Source organism: Halichoerus grypus, chromosome 3 (genome assembly GCF_964656455.1).
Source record: "Halichoerus grypus chromosome 3, mHalGry1.hap1.1, whole genome shotgun sequence".
In the NCBI taxonomy this organism is placed as follows: Eukaryota; Metazoa; Chordata; class Mammalia; order Carnivora; family Phocidae; genus Halichoerus; species Halichoerus grypus.
In genome coordinates this window covers 81,293,292-81,310,419 of record NC_135714.1, presented here as the reverse complement: position 1 = coordinate 81,310,419, position 17,128 = coordinate 81,293,292, and the positions used below count along the sequence as shown (strand labels likewise).

Genomic DNA, 17,128 nt, shown 5'->3' with positions numbered 1-17,128 from the left:
TACCAGAGTATTTCACCTGACCGACCAACTGGAGGAATCTAACTGCTTGCATCATTAAGCAGCATTGTGAGGAGCACCTACCAAGGTGTGTGATGCTCCAGTGACACCAGAGACCAACCTAGACAAGTGTCCCTGAGGGCCCACATGGAGGCCCAGGAAACTAATTGTGTTTATCCCCTCAAAGCACAAATATTACAGGCACGCATTTTGGAGACCCAGTGCATGGTGAGAATCAATGCTGTAACGTGTCCCATAAGTCAACCGCTAGTCAACTGAAGCCACTATAAACCTTAAGATCAAAGCCCCCCAAAGATTTGAGCCCACGTTCCACAAAGAGAGACATCCAGGATCCCTCGCTTATGTCCAGGGGATGGGGGTTATGGGGCGAGAAAGAGGGGAGGACAGTTATAAACCTTATGTTTTCCTGAGTCACCTCTGGTTTCCAGCTCTTGTTTCCAGTGAATTCTCAAATTGCATTCTCCATTTTGCTTCAAGTGTTCACTACGTTACTCTGCACTGCATTGCCCCGCAGACTTTAAGGCCACACACTCATCAAATCCTGAGTATTCCAGACTCGAAACTAGATGTACAGCAGGATTTGGGGGAAGGTTTAGGGTGCGTGGGACAGAGATTAACAGGTGCATCATCACATGGCAGCCAGCTGCCTTAGCAAACACCTTAAACCTGAGCCATGGATATCCCTGTTCTAGATCATCTCTTTCATCTCTGGGCTAGATAATTCCACAGACTGTTGAGTTCATTTCTGCTTCAGCCACTCTCCCTATTGCTACAGCCCTCTCCCTCCCTTCATCCTCTGCTTCCTCTGCTCCTTAGCTTGCTAAGATGTCAGAGATGCTTGGGAAAATTTGTGTTCAACGATGAACTGTCCAATATCCTCTTATTTCTTACACAGAGCCATTTAGCCACCTACCGGAGCCCCGCTAATGCAGACCCACTACAATATGTGCAGAAGACCTCATCCTCATAACCAAGTAGGCCCATTGTTCCAGTTGTATATTGCTGAGTAACAACCCACCCCCAAACAGTGGCTTAAAAACCACAACAAACATTTGTTTAGCTCATGAACCTGTAATTTGGGCAGGGCTTAGCATAGAAGGTCTGGGTCTGCCTTACCCAGCAGCTCGACTAGGGACCGGAGAATCTACTTCCCAGATGGCTTATGCACATGACCGGAAGGCTGATGCTATCAGCTGGGCGTTCAGCTGGGGCCTCAGTTCCTCTTTAGAGTGCCCTCTCCATGGGCTGCTTGGGCTTCCTCAAAACATGGTGGCTGAGTTCCAACAGTGAGTAGCTCAACAGACAGTGGCAGATGATGCCAGTTCTCAAGGCCTAAATTTATATAGTGATGTGGCATCACTTTCTCCATACTCTCTTTGACAGGCAAACACAGAATCCAGATTCAATGGGCTGGAACACAGATCCCACCTTTCTTGACAGGAAGAGTGTCAAATACTTTGGGGGCATGTTTTAAGACCAGCATCCTCATTAAGATGTGTTTTTAAACAGATACTTTCTTTTAAAGGAATTCTAAAGTTGGTTCTCAGGTTAATATAGGCTCAAAGATTTTAGAAAAAATCTAGAGTGAGAGTAGCCTGTACAAGGTTTAGTAGGCATGCTTTGTTGTGTGTGTTGAGTCGGAGCCTCATAGGGCAGAAATCACTGTTGCATTTCTAGTGTGGAGGGAATCGGAGTCCTTTAGGAATGAATGAATGCCCACTGTATGCCAGGTGCTATGATTCATGAAGAGGTTAGGATTTCAGGAAGCCTTTAAATATGGGGAGAATGCCTGACATGCTGATGAAGCTATCTAGTCTAAGCCTTGTCAAAGGCATGGAGAATGAAAGAGGAAACTGGCTAACAGCCACAAAGAAGAGATCCATGCCAATGACCCAGCATGGGGCGGGCAGGGAGCAGAGGCCTAGGTGTGAAGAGAGTCAGGAAAACCAGAGCAATAGCAGGAGACCAAAAGCATAGTTGCCCAGAGGGCAGGGAGCGACGGAAGGGATAGTACACCTATACTAAAGGGCATAGGGAGAAGCAGCCTGGCCAAAGCCCTTCGATAGGAAGCTTATCCGACAGAAGTGGTGAGAAAAGGTAGTCATCAAAGACATAGCCAAAACTAATATTTCTTTCTGCCCCTTGAAGTTACAACCTTGATCAACAGATTGTCCCTTGAGTGTAGTCTCCTCTGAACGCTTATGTACTTCAGTACTACCAGATACAGAATAAGAACAGGTTTTATTATATACGTATGTATATGCATGCACAAACCCACACTAGAAATATAGTATTGCAGAATAACATTATTGGATTATACATATTATTATAATGTGAGAATTATAAAGAGAATCTACGTATTACCTCTAGCCTGAGGTTAGCATTCAAGAAATATTAACTACTACAATATGCATCTCCATTGCAGCATTTCTGCTTCTGAAAAATTCAAATTCACTGCTATACAGGTTGCTTAAAAATACTCAAACCATTTATTGGGACATGTTCTATTTATAAAAATAAATCATGTGCTTTGAAGGAAATTTAGAAAATGTTAGAATATTCTAGAAACTGACTAGTTGGGAAAATTTGTAATCACCCAGAGGTACCCACTACACAAATTGCCCTCTAGAAATAAATACTTGTAAGTATACTTGATACTTTACATGCTATTTTGTAGTCTTCTTTTTTGTTTCATGAAATTATAAGCCTACCTCCTTATCTTCCTATATTCTTAGAGGACTAATGTTTAACAGCTCTATCTTACTTCCTCATATGGCTGCATCATAATATGTTTAATCAAGCTCATATTTTTCAGTACTTAGCTTTTAGTTTTGGGCTATGAAAATGATATGTCAATGAACATCGTTGAACACAAATTTTCCCAAGCATCTCTGATTATTTCCTTGAGATAAAGTCCAAGCCCTCTAAGTGGAATTACTAAATAAAAGGCCATGAATATTGTTAAAACTTGTGACACATGGGATTTGGGGATATTTTCCTACCTCCTATATCCCAACTCTGCCACCCCCAAACATGTACACATGCCATCTAGAAACTTCATATTTTAGTATTTGTTTACAATTATCCTAAAGCTGGAGGGGTGAGAGGCTCCTAATGATTTGCTGAAATACATTTTCACTGTAGAAACTACAAACTCTTACACACACACACATATACACACAGTTTACAAACATTAGGAGAGATCAGTGTTTACTTGATTTTAAGTCTCTTCCACTTTCTCTCGAGCAGGATCTCAAAGGGTAGCCCCCATACCAACAGCGTGGGCTTCAGCTGGCAGACTTCACCTGTTTTCAACGCAAATCCTCTGCCTACCTCAGGCCAGGTATATCTGAAATCGGCAGGGGCAGGCAGCATCTGTGTTTTAACAAGCCCTCCAGGTGATTCTCATGCACACAATTTTGGGAACGTCTTCTCTGGACTCCAGTTCACTGACAAGCACAGGCTGACCACTTGGAAGGAAGCAAGAAGGTTAATGCTGCTGAGTAGAGAGCTCTGCTCTTGAGTCGTGAAGTTAGCATACCAGCCCCCAGTAAAATATTCCCTTTGAGATCCTCATTTTCCTCAGTGATTTTTTTTTTTTTTTCTAACAGAGCCAATGGACATCTGCTTCAGAGTTTTTGTGAACATTTCAAAAAGATAGTGCTTAAGAAATATTGCTTTCCTTCTTTTTCGGCAAAGTTAATCCAGCCTTTATTTTTTGCTCCTTTGTTTTTTGTTTTTGTTGTTGTTGTTGTTGCTTTTGAGGGGCGTGTAAGAGCACTGGGCCATAAAAGGGGAGTAAATTGATTTGTTCCAGAGGATCTGACTAAAATCTATCTATGTCAAATGGCTCTTTGGCCATCCTGAAAGCAGTCTGAACATCCTGAAAGTTACAAATGCACTGACATCCATAGGGAACAATTCAGTAGTTACCGAACATCTCACACTGTGTGAAGGATACTAAGGACTATATACATAGTCCTGAGCTTGAGAAGCTCACACTTTATTTGGGAAAATAAGATATTTACATAATGGAAGTAATTTCTTAATAACATGAGACAATGGAGAAGGGCAGTCACTCAAGTTGGTACGGTTAATTCCCAAGTGGGTGGTATTGGTAATAAGCATACCTGGGAAGCAGGTGTCTCAGCAGCTGGCCGCCTCCATGTGCAGGAAATGTGGTGGGAGCTGGGCTTGCTAAGACTCTTTTGGGCAGAGGCAGAGGGGAAAATGAGAACAGAGGAACTGAAATAGTTGAATGTTGGTGTGTTCAGAGTGTGCCCAGTACAGGAACAGAAGGGGTATTGTTCATGAAGAGTAGTGCATATGAGGCTGCAATGAAATGTTGACCTGAGTGTGGAGGGGGAATGGATTTCTAGGCTTAGGGATTCAGACTAGACCCCGGGTAGGAAGTAGAGTAGAGTAGATACCACTTGAACTCTAGAGGAAGACTTCTGGGTTAAATCCTGGCTCTGCTCTTTACCAGCTGTGAGGTCTTAGACAAGTCACTGAATCTCTCTGTGCTCCCTGCACAAAGAGTGTATAATAATAGTTCCCACCTTATAGGGTTGTTATAAGAATGAAATGATCAGGGCACCTGGGTGGCTCAGTCGTTAAGCGTCTGCCTTCGGCTCAGGTCATGATCCCAGGGTCCTGGGATCGAGTCCCACATCGGGCTCCCTGTTCGGCGGGAAGCCTGCTTCTCCCTCTCCCACTCCCCCTGCTTGTGTTCCTGCTCTCGCTATCTCTCTCTCTGTCAAATAAATAAATAAAATCTTTAAAAAAAAAAAAATGAAATGATCGGATACCTATGAGTACCTAGAACTGTCCATGGCACCTAACAAGTGCACCTAATCTAAAATGTTTGATAAGTCATAAAAAGAGAGGGAGACTTTGGTAAGGCATTAATAATTTGAATTTTTAGAAATTGTCTACTCTTCCAATAAATGTTTTGTATTCATGTCCCCCTCGGATTTCATTAAAGGGCTAACGTCTTCTGAGAAATATATTAGAACATCATTGCTAGGCATCTCTTCATATCTCAATAATTTGAAAGATTCATCTCACACATCTTACTCCATGACTGTGGTTACATGGTTAATCTTCAGGCAAGCTGAGTGGGAGAAGTATAAAAAACAGTGGGGCTAGGTACCCCAAAATAGAATGGTGACTCACTTCCACTAACAAAAGGAATTGGATAATTTATTCTTTTAAGATTTCATTTAAATTCTAGTTAGTTAACATACAGTGTAATATTAGTTTCAGGTATACAATAAAATGATTCAGCACTTCCACACATCACCCAGTGCTCATCAGAGCAAATGTCCTCCTTAATTCCCATCACCTATTTCCCCCATCCCCACCCACCTCCTTTCTGGTAAACGTCAGTTTGTTCTCCATAGTTAAGAGTGTTTCTTAGTTTGGCTCTCTCTTTTTCTTCCCCCTTTGCTTGTTTGTTTTGTTTCTTAAATTCCACATATGAATGAAATCATATGGTATATTTCTTTCTCTGACTGACTTATTTCGCTTAGCAGAACACTCTCTAGCACATCCATGTCATTGCAAATGGCAAGATTTCATTCTTTTTTATGGCCATGAGTAATATTCCTGTGTGTGTGTGTGTGTGTGTGTGTGTGTGTGTGTGTGTGTGTACCACTTCTTCTTTATCCATTCACCAATCAATGGACACTTGGGCTATTTCCATAATTTGGCTATTGTAGATAATGTTGCTATAAACATCAGGGTGCATGTATCCCTTTGAATTGGTATTTTTGTATCCTTTGGGTAAATACCTAGTAGTGTGATTGCTGGATGGTAGGGTAGTTCTGTTTTTAACTTTTTTTAAGAAACTTGACACTGTTCTCCAGAGTGGCTGCACCAGTTTCCATTCCCACCAACAGTGCAAGAGAGTTCCTCATTCTCCACATCCTTGCCAACACCTGTTGTTTCTTGTGTTGTTGATTTTATCCATTTTGACAGGTGTGAGGTAATATATCATTGTAGTTTTGATTTGCATTTCCCTGATGATAAGTGATGTTGAGCATCTTTTCATGTGTCTGTTAGCCATCTGTATGTCCTCTTTGGAAAAATGTCTATACATGTGTTTTGCCCATTTTTAATTGTATTATTCATTTTTGGGGTGTTAGACTTAATTAATTTTTTATATATTTTGGATACTAACCCTTTATCAGATAGCTCATTTGCAAATATCTTCTCCTATTCCATAGGTTGCCTTTTACTTTTGTTGATTGTTTCCTTCACTGTCCAGAAGATTTTTATTTTGAGGTAGTCCTAATATTTATTTTTGCTTTTCTTTTTGTTTCCTTTGCCTCAGGAGACATATCTAGAAAGAAGTTGCTATGGCTGATGTCAAAGAAATTACTGTTCGGAATCAGGTAATTTAAATCTAGAACCTATCTGGAGAGAACACATCCAAACTATTTTTATTGAAGTATAGTTAATGTACAGTGTCATAATAGTTTCAGATGTACAATATAGTGATTCAACAATTCTATACATCACTCAGTGCTCAGCACAACAAGTGTACTCTTAATCCCCTTCATCTATTTCACCCATCCCCTTACCCATCACCCCTCTGGTAACGGCCAGTTTGTTCTCTATATTTAAAATCTGTTTTTTTGCTTGTCTCTTTCTCCTTTGTTCATTTGTTTTGTTTCTTAAATTTCACATATGGGTGAAATCACATGGTATTTGTCTTTCTCTGACTTATTTCACTTAGCATTATACTCTCTTGGTCCCCTCATGTTGTTGCAAATGGCAAGATTCTTTTTTATGGCCAAGTAATACTCCATTATATATATATATATATCTCACATCTCCTTTATCCATTCATCTATCCATGGACACTTGGGTTGCTTCCATACCTTGGTTATTGTAAATAATGCTACAGTAAACATAGAGGTGTATGAATTTTTTTAAGTTAGTGTTTTCATTTTCTTTGGGTAGATACCCAGTAGTGGAATTACTGGATCATATGGTAATTCTATTTTTATTTTTTTGAGGAACCTCCATACTGTTTTCCACAGTGGCTGCACCAATTTGCATTCCCACCAACAGTGCAGGAGGGTTCCTTTTTCTCCACATCCTCACCAACACTTCTTATTTCTCTTTTATTCAAACCATTCTGATAGGTGTAAAGTGATATCTCATTGTGGTTTTGATTTGCATTTCCCTGATGATTAGTGATGTTAAGCATCTTTTCATTTGCATGGTGAAGGAAACCATAAACAAGATGACAAGGCAACCTACTCAATGGGAGAAGATATTTGCAAATGACATATCCAAAAAGGGGTTAATACCCAAAATATATAAAGAACTTATACAACTCAACACCAAAAAAACCCAAATAATCCAATTTAAAAATGGGCAGAGGACCTGAAGAGACATCTTTCCAAAGAAGACCAAACACATGGCCAACAGAGAAAAACTTTTACATGTAATCCTAGAAGATTATGGCAGGAATCTTTCTAGTAAAAATAGAAGGATGAAAATAGCCTACAGGTTTTATGTGATGTTCCAAGTCAACTGTGAATAAATTAAACTTTTATTAATAGGAGGGTAGCAAATGATTACAAATTCATTCTAGATTAGCTGTAATCCCATGATGGAAGGTAAATGATGAACTAATGTACCACCAATGATGGACTTTTTATTGATCTAAATTTTTGTATTCCTTTATAACGTCATCAAATAGAATATGCAGTTACACAGTAGGTTCTCTGAGAGTGAGAATTGTTTATCTGCACACTCAAGCTGAAGGTATACAGGACACACTTCACTTTGGGGTTTCAGATATCATGGATAGTAAAGGAATCTGATACACAGCCAGAGGAAGAGGCCAATTCTGGTTGACTAGTGGCTGGGATAGAGGAAAAGAAATCACGTGGCCCAGCTCAAATTTTACCTCCTTGATCTTTCTTGACCTCCTTATCTTTCTCTCCTTTATGTTCTCTGAAGATATTGAACACATTTCTTTCAACAACATTTATAGCATTGTGCTAAAATTATTTTTAGCTGTATTAATTCCCTCACCTCACCAATTTTCTTGAGGTGAGGCAACCTGTTTTACTTTTTTTTTTTAAAACCTAGTACATTTCTTGATCCTGATAGACCCACCATGTTGTATAAGATGGCTGATTAAATTGATTAATAAATTATATGGAAGGACTTATCATGTAAACTTGGGCTGGATTTTTTTCCCTCTTCCCTTCCAAACCCCTCTCTACCCTTAACACCATTCCAGTTAGTCTGGATCAATAGGCAATCTTACCTCTGGCTTCTGGTTGGTTTCAGCCAGGGGGTACCACAGACAGGAGATCAGAGGGAGAAAAGAAACTGAGGTCACAGTGTTTGTGTCTGGTTACCTCTGGGGGATGTGGGGGAGGGCTGCTTGTGTTCCTTAATTCAAAGCCATAGCTCCATATAGTTCATGTTCTCTGGGTTCCAGTGATTACTCTCTCCCTTGACTTTTCATGCTCCCTATTGTTACGAGCCTCAGCGTTCTGCACCATCCGTTGTGGCCTCCCTTCATCCTGCTTCTATCTTTATAACATTTATTGAGCTCTTCTCAAATTACCCAGGTTGATTGTGCCATCCGTTTCACACAGCGACTCTGTGCCTGCAGGGTCCCTGACAAAGAAAGAGAACCTGATAGTGAGGGGGGTGGTGAGTAAGAATAGGTAGAAGTTTAGACACAGGACATTGTGTTCAAGTTCCTGAAGGAGGATGAGGACTGAGCTGAGATTCAGTCTTCTTCCCAGTGTTTTCTTCCCTCTCAAAATGCTGTCCATTTCATTTATGATGTGGAGTCCTCTTACTATTTTCTCCAAGAACTCTACTGGAACTTGTTTATTTTATGGCTGAATTTTAGATTCATTCTATGCTTTCTCATGAAAATACTTACTCTTTCCTCTTGGTAATTATCACAGCCACAGAGAACAAAAGCAAAGCAATTTGGTAAGGAAAGAATCAGTGAAATCTGAAGTCAACTTGGGCATGTGGAGAAGTGGGTGAAAGTCACATTGTTACAAAATATGAAAATAGTTTTTATAAGGTGAAACTAGTGATTTCATGATAAGCAAATAAGCAAACCTGGTAATCTCCCTAAAATCCATGATGCTCAGAAAATAGATTCACTCCATAGAGTCAGAATACAAAATGTTGCTTTATTCAGGAGTTCTATAGGACCACGTATTAAAAGTTAATATTAAGGAATACTTACTAAGTGCATGCTACATGCCAGGCACTAGCCCATTACCTTACATCATCCTTACAACAACCTATGAGTGGCTGCTCATTTTACAGATGAAGAAGCTGAGAGGCTGGGAGGTTTATATAGCAGGAGCATGTGGAAAAGGTGAGATTGCAGGTATGCAGGAGTATCTTACCCCATATCGCCCTCACTGCTGTACTGCCCTGCTTCCCGCCTTCCTGCACGCTGCATACAAGAGGTTTAGATATCCAAGCCATACTGCACTAAGCCCCAAGAGTTAGAGGACCACTGTGCTCTCCAACTAGTTGCAAGGTAAAGGTAGAATAAAGTGCCAATGAACCTCTTTGCTAATAAATAAGATCAAAGCTGATTGTTGATAAGTAAGAACACTGCTCACTACATCTCTAATATTAAAAATAGCATTAATGATAGTAGAAAACATTTATCAAATGCTACTCTATGCTTGGCACTGTACTTTACATGCATTATCTCAACTTAACCCAGTGAAACGGAGATTATCATACCCATGCTAGAGATGACAATGGAGTCACATGCCCAAGATCATTCAGCCAGCAGGTGGTGGAACTAGAATTCCAAACCAGGCCTCCCTGTCTCACTCCCTGACACCCCCACTGATTTTTAGTTAACTACTAAACCGATGAAGAGTAGTGAAGCTTCAGTTGATCTGAATCTGGAAGATTCTTAATGCCAGGATAGACACCTCAAGTTCTGCTCCCCCACCCTGTATTTAGGGAGGGCATTTAGACTATTGAAATGTTTTAAGCTTTCAAATACGATATTATGAATTTTCAACTATATTACTTAGTGAAAACAGAACCAGAGCCATTCCCAAATGATGTGAGCCTTCCTTTTTATGTTCTGTGATCATGACTATCGATCATTGCTATTACTCCCCATCACCGTCTTCATGAGCACTGTCATCCTGGCTATGACTACTCTCACCACTCCTATTCAGCAGTGTCCTGGAGATTCTAGCCAGGACAATCTAGCCATAAAACGAAATTAAAGAAATTCAGATTGGAAAGGCAGAAGTAAAACAATCTCTGTTTACAGATGGCATGATCTTTTACGTAAGAAGTCCGAAGCACCTACCAAAACTAGTAAGTTCAGCAAGGTTGCAGGATTCATAATCAATATATAAAAATCAACTGTATGTATGTACACTTGCAATGAACAACCCAGATCTGAGAGTAATTTGAAATTTGAAAACAATTTCATTTATAATGGCATCAAAAAGAATAAAACGTGTGGGATAAATTTAACAAAAAAGTGTAAAACTTATACCCTGAAAGTTATAAAACACCATTGAAAGAAATTAAAGAAGATTTAAGTAAGTAGAAAGATGCCCCATGTTCATGCATTTAACATTAAAGTGGCAATATTCCTAAAACTGATACACAAGTTCAACACAGTCCCTATCAGATTCCTAGCTAGCTTTGTAGAAATTGACCAGCTGATCTTAAAATCCATATGGAAACTCAAGGGACTCACAAAAGCCAAAACAATCTTGAAAAAGAACAAAGTAGGTGAACTCACACTTCCCAATTTCAAAACTTACCACAAAGCAACAGTAATCAAGACAGTGTGCTACTGGCATAAAGACAGACATATGGTTTAATGGAATAAAACTGACATCCGGAAATGATTGTTTATAGTCGATCGATTTTAAGCAGTGCTAAACTGCTAAAACAATTCAATGGGAAAGAATTATCTTCCAACAAATGCTGCTGGGACAATTGGATATCCAAATACAAAGAAACAAATTTGGACCCCCTACTAAGCACAATATACACAAATTAACTCAAAATGGATCAAATACCTAAATTTAAAGCTAAAACTGTAATACTCTTCATGGAGGAAGGGTTACTTGGTAAAGAATAAAAATAGAGGTCTCTAAGTGGACAAGGACTCCTGGTACTATCAGAGAAGGAGACACAAGACCCACAGAGAAAGGGCACTGGCTCTAGAATTTTGTAATACAGCTTAAAGCCTTATCACTACTGTCCCACGTTGGCCATTTTCATAACTACTGTCTGGATTCTTCTAGCAGCAAATTTTTAAAAACCAAAATGATCTGGAAAATATAGTATAGTGAATTCACAGAGCAGGTCCTGGGAAAGACCACTTATATTTGAATCCTGGTTTTACCATTTTCTAGCTGAGAAAATGTCTTCTGTGGGGTAAATTAAATGTCTTCTATGCCCCGGTTTCTCCATCTATAATTGTACCATCCAATTCAGTAACCACTGGCCATATAGGGCTATTGAACACTTGAAATGTGGCTAATCTAAATTGAGATGTGTTATTACAGTGTATGCAAATTATATACCACCACTCAAAGATCCAATCCTCCCCCCAAAATATCCCATTAATACTTTTTATATTTATTACATGTTGATATAATACTTTGCATGTATTGGATTAGAAATATATTATTAAAATTCATTCCACTGGTTTCTGCTTATTTTTTTAAAGTCACTACTAGAAATTTAAAATTGCTTCTGTGGCTCACCTTATAGTTCTATTGGACAGAGCTGATCTATAACATGGAAATAATAATGCTACCTATTCAATATAGTTACGGTGAGAATTAAATAATTTAATATATATATGATGTTTAAAATACCTGCCACATAACAAGCACTAAATAAGTGTAAGTGTAAATAAAGGTATTTCTGAAGGCGGTCAGGTTCAGAGAGGCAGGGAGCAAACTGTCGTGGGCAGAGATCTAACAGATACAGGGAATGGTAGTAGGCACTTCACAGAAGAAATGCAGCCAGGCTAAATCCTTCAGGTTTGCAGGAGGAAGCTGACAGAGCAGAGGACTCACGTCCGAGGGCAGTGCATTTCTCCGGCAGACACCTTTGCAGAGGACAAAGCTGTCTGGACACTGATGTTTGAAACAGTGAAGTGGTCAGAATTAGAGACGGCAAGAGAGGCTTATAGTGATATTTCTGGCTCCAGGATGTCATTTCAAAACGTGGACAATCACTCCAGCCCTCTTAGATTTCTACCTTGTTCATCCAGAAAGGAATCAGTGTTTGTCCTGTGCTTCAGGTTTCTTGTTTCTCTGGAGCAAGTTAGAGTTGCTAAGTGCTATCCATCCTCCAAATGGGCAGCCGTGTTTGACTGGGCCAGGCACACAAGCTGCTGGGAAGTGGCATAATACTAATGTCCAGGATGTCACATTCATCGCTCTTGAGTAAATTACTATTTTGCATTTTACAGAAGCAGTTGTGATGTGTTAAGCATCACACGGCTGAGGTTCCTTGGCCCATGACATCTTTGGCTTAGTGCCCGAGGTCAACTTGCTTTTGCTGTAGCATGAGTAGCTTTACAGAGTGCTTCTTCCAAGGCCAATGCCACCACCCATTACAATCCACCCCCCTTCAGTTTTTGATTCCTCTCTTCTCAGTAACATCACAATAAAGGTACCAGCCCAGAGCCTTATGAAAACTGGAATTAGAGCTCGTTTTCAAGTTTACAGGTACTGTAGAGGTTCTGACTGCTGGTAATCTGTGGCTCATATTCCACAGGGCTCTGACCTCCTATTAGAGAATCCAGCCTGTCCTATAGAGTGGCAGAGGCCTAATCATGTATGTGGCTGAGCTCAGAAAGTGGCAGAAACAGAGAAATGTGGTGTTCAAAGTAATGGAAGACAAAGACAACTCAATAGGATGTCCATATATTTATTTCATCACACATCATTTAAAATTTACAACCAGTGGTGGGCTAGCTAAACTTCCATTGCGTGTGTGTGTGTACTTAATGGACAAAGGAGCACCTGTTATCTGTTTTGAGTTTATCACCATCAACACATACATCTGGTTTATTAATAGGCATTTGAAAACATTTAACATGGCTCTTTTAATTTGTACAAATAAAGACGATCTTTTCTTGATTTCGTATTTTAGAAATCCAAATCCATCAGTTTCTAAAAGCAGTATTAAATTCTCTTGGCCATTCTGGTTTTTGAACAGACTGTAGTCAAACAGACTAGAACATCCACCACAAAACACTTGAATGAAAGAAAAAATAATGAACATATGAAATGTCCCTTATGAAAGAGAGTGTCGTATTTCTAACTCTTATGTGCTAAGTCCAATATTCTCGCAGGGCAGAAGGCAGAGGGCAAAATGGCTTTCTTCTAGCAACCTGACCCTGCGGTCAGCGGAAAGATGATGCTGTGTTTTAATTCTGTGTGCCTCCTAACTCAATGCTTAGTAAAACTCATGATAAAAGAGATAAATATCCACTCTTGAAGCTGTGACAAAAGTCTTTAAAAAGTCTTATCCCTTCCCCCCAAGAGGTCTTTTTTTTCCCCCTGATTGGGCAACATATTTGGTAGAAACAAGCCATGCGTAAGGTCCTATGGGGGACTTCCTACACACTGATTGAAAATCGTTGAAACAAAATTGGGTTCTCCTGAGGGTACGTGTGTTTTGTTTTGTGTTTTACAGATAATTATTTCTTCTCAGAACAACACTCTTCTCACTGTACCAAATGGGATTTGACAGAGGTCCCCAAACCAAGCATGTTGCTGGAAGTGTCACATATGTTGGCCCAAGATGACACTATCGGTAGCATACGGAATTGGCCCAAATTTAATCATTTGAGGTTTTTCAGAGCTCTTTACAAAAATCTTAAATACAGACAAATATGTAAACACTGTGCTCTCAGAGAGCAAGTATACAGGCATGTCACATTGTATCCCTTCTCGGAAGACAGATCCAAGTGAAACCTCACCAATCAGTTTCAAAACCAACCGCCAGAACTACTCGCGGGCTCAGGGGCAAACACCACCTTGCACATGTCAGAGTTCTCTTGGTGGAGCGGAAATTCAGATCCCGCTATGAGGCTTTCTTTTCTTCTCCGAGAGACGTAACCTCTGCCTGTGGACAGCCTTTCATACTTGGTCTCAAATTGCCTGCATAATGACAGCAACAATAACAAAATTACACACATATTAAAGGGACCCCACAGCCCTCAGAGCCAAGCTACTGACTGCATGTACGCTTGAAGCTTCTGTTTCAAAGCAATTTGAGAAAGGATGGGAGTGCCAAAGACTACCAGTTTCCATTCCCATGAATGGGGTCATTGTTTTCTTCCCATTTATTTCTACAGCAACAGATATACTTTGAATGCCTAGAATATAGGAGTCCTGCCACGCATTTTTCTAGAATGAAGGACGAAACTCCTCTCAGCTTTTTGGAGATGCTGTTAAGCTTTGCAGGCCTTGCTATGTCTCCCACCCCTCATTCCAGGAGCCCCACCTTGGGAGCACTCCCCTTTTGAGTAATTAGCAAGTCCAACTGGATTTAGGCTGAGAAGGCTGACAGGCAAACATTCCTAGAGCTCTGGGCCAAGTGGAATGTGGAAAGAAACCAGTTAGCCGTGAGCCTGGCTTGGTGGTCACTGCATTTTGCCCACTGGGAGGTTGATTTTTTTTTTTTTTTTAATTCATTAATGGAGGTTTATTCTAAACATAAGTTAATATAAGTTAACAACAGCTTAATATTCTGATTATAATCCACTATCTTTCATTCTGTAAAAATATAACCTACTCCTGGGGCGCCTGGGTGGCTCAGTCGTTGGGCGTCTGCCTTCAGCTCAGGTCATGATCCCAGGGTCCTGGGATCGAGCCCCGCATCGGGCTCCCTGCTCGGCGGGAAGCCTGCTTCTCCCTCTCCCACTCCCCCTGCTTGTGTTCCCTCTCTCGCTGTCTCTCTCTGTCAAATAAATAAATAAAATCTTAAAAAAAAAAAAAAATATATAACCTACTCCTATTTGTACTGATATCATTTATACATTCCTCATATGAATCATGAAATGTCAGTACAATAAAGAAGGTGCTTAACTCTGGTCTACTTATCAAAGGAGATGATGTAAGATATGCTTGCTGTTTTAAATATACCAATTGCCTTCGTGGTTAATGTGTCAGGGAGACCTCTACAACTAACAGAAGAGTCAATGCTAACCAAAGCATTCTACTTCCATGTGATAGTATTGTTATAAATAACCATTATAAGATTCAAAGGACACAGTGTAAATGAGAAGCTGTAGGGTAGAAGAAGTGATAGGTAGCTTACATGAACGATCATATATTTGATATTTGAGACACTAAGAATTCTACTGAAAATGTTTTCTTTCAATTCAAAATCTCAAACTCTCAAGCTTAAGCCAAAACTTAAACAAGATCAAGTTGCTGTTGTATGATTACCTAAAAATTATGAATTAATATGGGCTCTTAAACCATGGTAATTGATTGCCAGGTGTTTTGTTTTGAATCTTCGGTCTAGGAGACAGTTGTGAAGTTAGCTGATAGTATATGTCCACTATTTTTGCTGAAACTACATGGCAACTCTTAGGGTAAATCAAATCCCTTTGTTACCTTCATAAATTATTTCTGGACTAGAATTCAGTATTATCCCCAGAATCAAATGAACTAGTCCTCATATTTTCTTGGTATCCTAGAAACTGACTTTTTTTTAAGCCTTATCATTTATTCTTTTATTTATTTAAAGGAAATTTATGTTTCACTGTATTTTTACCATTTTGAAAACTAAATGCTCAAAACTGGGCGTAAGTTTCTGGTGAACTGGGGACTGCCCAGGAACATTCCATGAGCACTGCGTCTTACCTGAACGGAACTCCATCCTTGTCCATCTGCATGCAAACCAAGAATGGGTACTGAGAAAATTGCACCGTGGAGATAAACTCCAGGCCTGCTTCTGTTTCTGCACTGATTTCCAGGCCAGCTTTCACAAAAGAAGAGTCCACGGTGATGCTGCCAATTATTGCCAGAGCCACCCTAAAGATTTAGGCCAAAAAAAAAAAAAAACCTTGTTAATATCACATTTAACTGATCTAGACCAATAGCTCTAATTTCACAGGGTCTGAACTCACAACTGGAAGGAACCATGTAAAAGACTACTATGTGACCTAAACGTGCTCAGAGTTCTGCTGGGAATCAGGGCCTGATTAGCCCCTGTGATGAGGCAGTGAAGCCTGCCCTTCCCCTGCGCCCACCCATGGCCTTCAATTCCAGATGTGGGAATGAAGTGTCTAGCAGGTACTACTATGTGATATGGGCATACCAAGGGCCAAGGGGAAAACGTGCCTGGAACCTGATCCTTTCAGGAAGTCAGAAATACCTGAGCTAGCTTAAAACAAAGCCTAAACTCACAAAGACAGCTGACGTTCATAACAATTTTCTTAGTAACTATCTCTCTGTGGGCTTCTTTGGAGCTTTTTCTATTCCATTTCATTACTTTCTCCAAAGGGTCCCCAGAGACATAAGTCTATGGTTGCCAAGATATTTGAAAAAATATTGTGTCACCAAAAACTATTCCTACAGTGGGGCGTGTACAATGCATTGCCCCAGGAAGGACAAATATGGTGGGTTCCCCAATAGTTGCCTAGAGAATTGGGTAGGCAGATTGCGTTGATGAGGGAACGTGGCTTGGATGATGATGAGGAGGATAAACAATCCCAGTAGAAGGCTTACCTCTAGGATCACTCTAATTTAATTGTAGACTTTAAATGAAACTGTGGGAAATTACTTCCCCAATTAAAACAGATTTCTGTGCCCAGGCTTTTCTGATAGAAGGATACTATCAAAGTTGGCTGTGCAAATTAAAGTCCCCGCTGTTGTTGTTGTCGGTGTAAAAGTAGGTCAGAGGTGGTTTCATGTAAGTCCCTGAATCCCTTACCATACCTTCTAATATCTTACACTCAACAAAGGCTTAAGAGATATTTTTTAAATGAACAAATGAAAAATTAAAGATAGATTGGCTACAGTATGGATACTGGTAGATTCTTAGGGATACTGTGTCCTTTTTTAAAATCCAGATAATT

At 40.0% G+C, this 17,128-nt stretch overlaps 1 protein-coding gene across 4 annotated transcripts in view; it reads right to left on the bottom strand.

The window, feature by feature from the left end:
* Positions 1-12,944: 12,944 nt before the first annotated feature.
* MTTP (microsomal triglyceride transfer protein) overlaps positions 12,945-17,128 on the bottom strand; it is a 98,572-nt gene continuing 94,388 nt past the window's right edge. For all 4 annotated transcript variants that reach the window (XM_078068992.1, XM_078068991.1, XM_078068993.1 and 1 more), the window contains 2 exons: positions 15,912-16,082; positions 12,945-14,198 (listed from right to left, as the gene is read on the bottom strand). In XM_078068992.1, the coding sequence (XP_077925118.1) occupies positions 14,027-14,198; positions 15,912-16,082 (343 nt within the window). In that variant the 3' untranslated portion in view covers positions 12,945-14,026. The remainder of the gene's footprint in view (positions 14,199-15,911; positions 16,083-17,128) is intronic.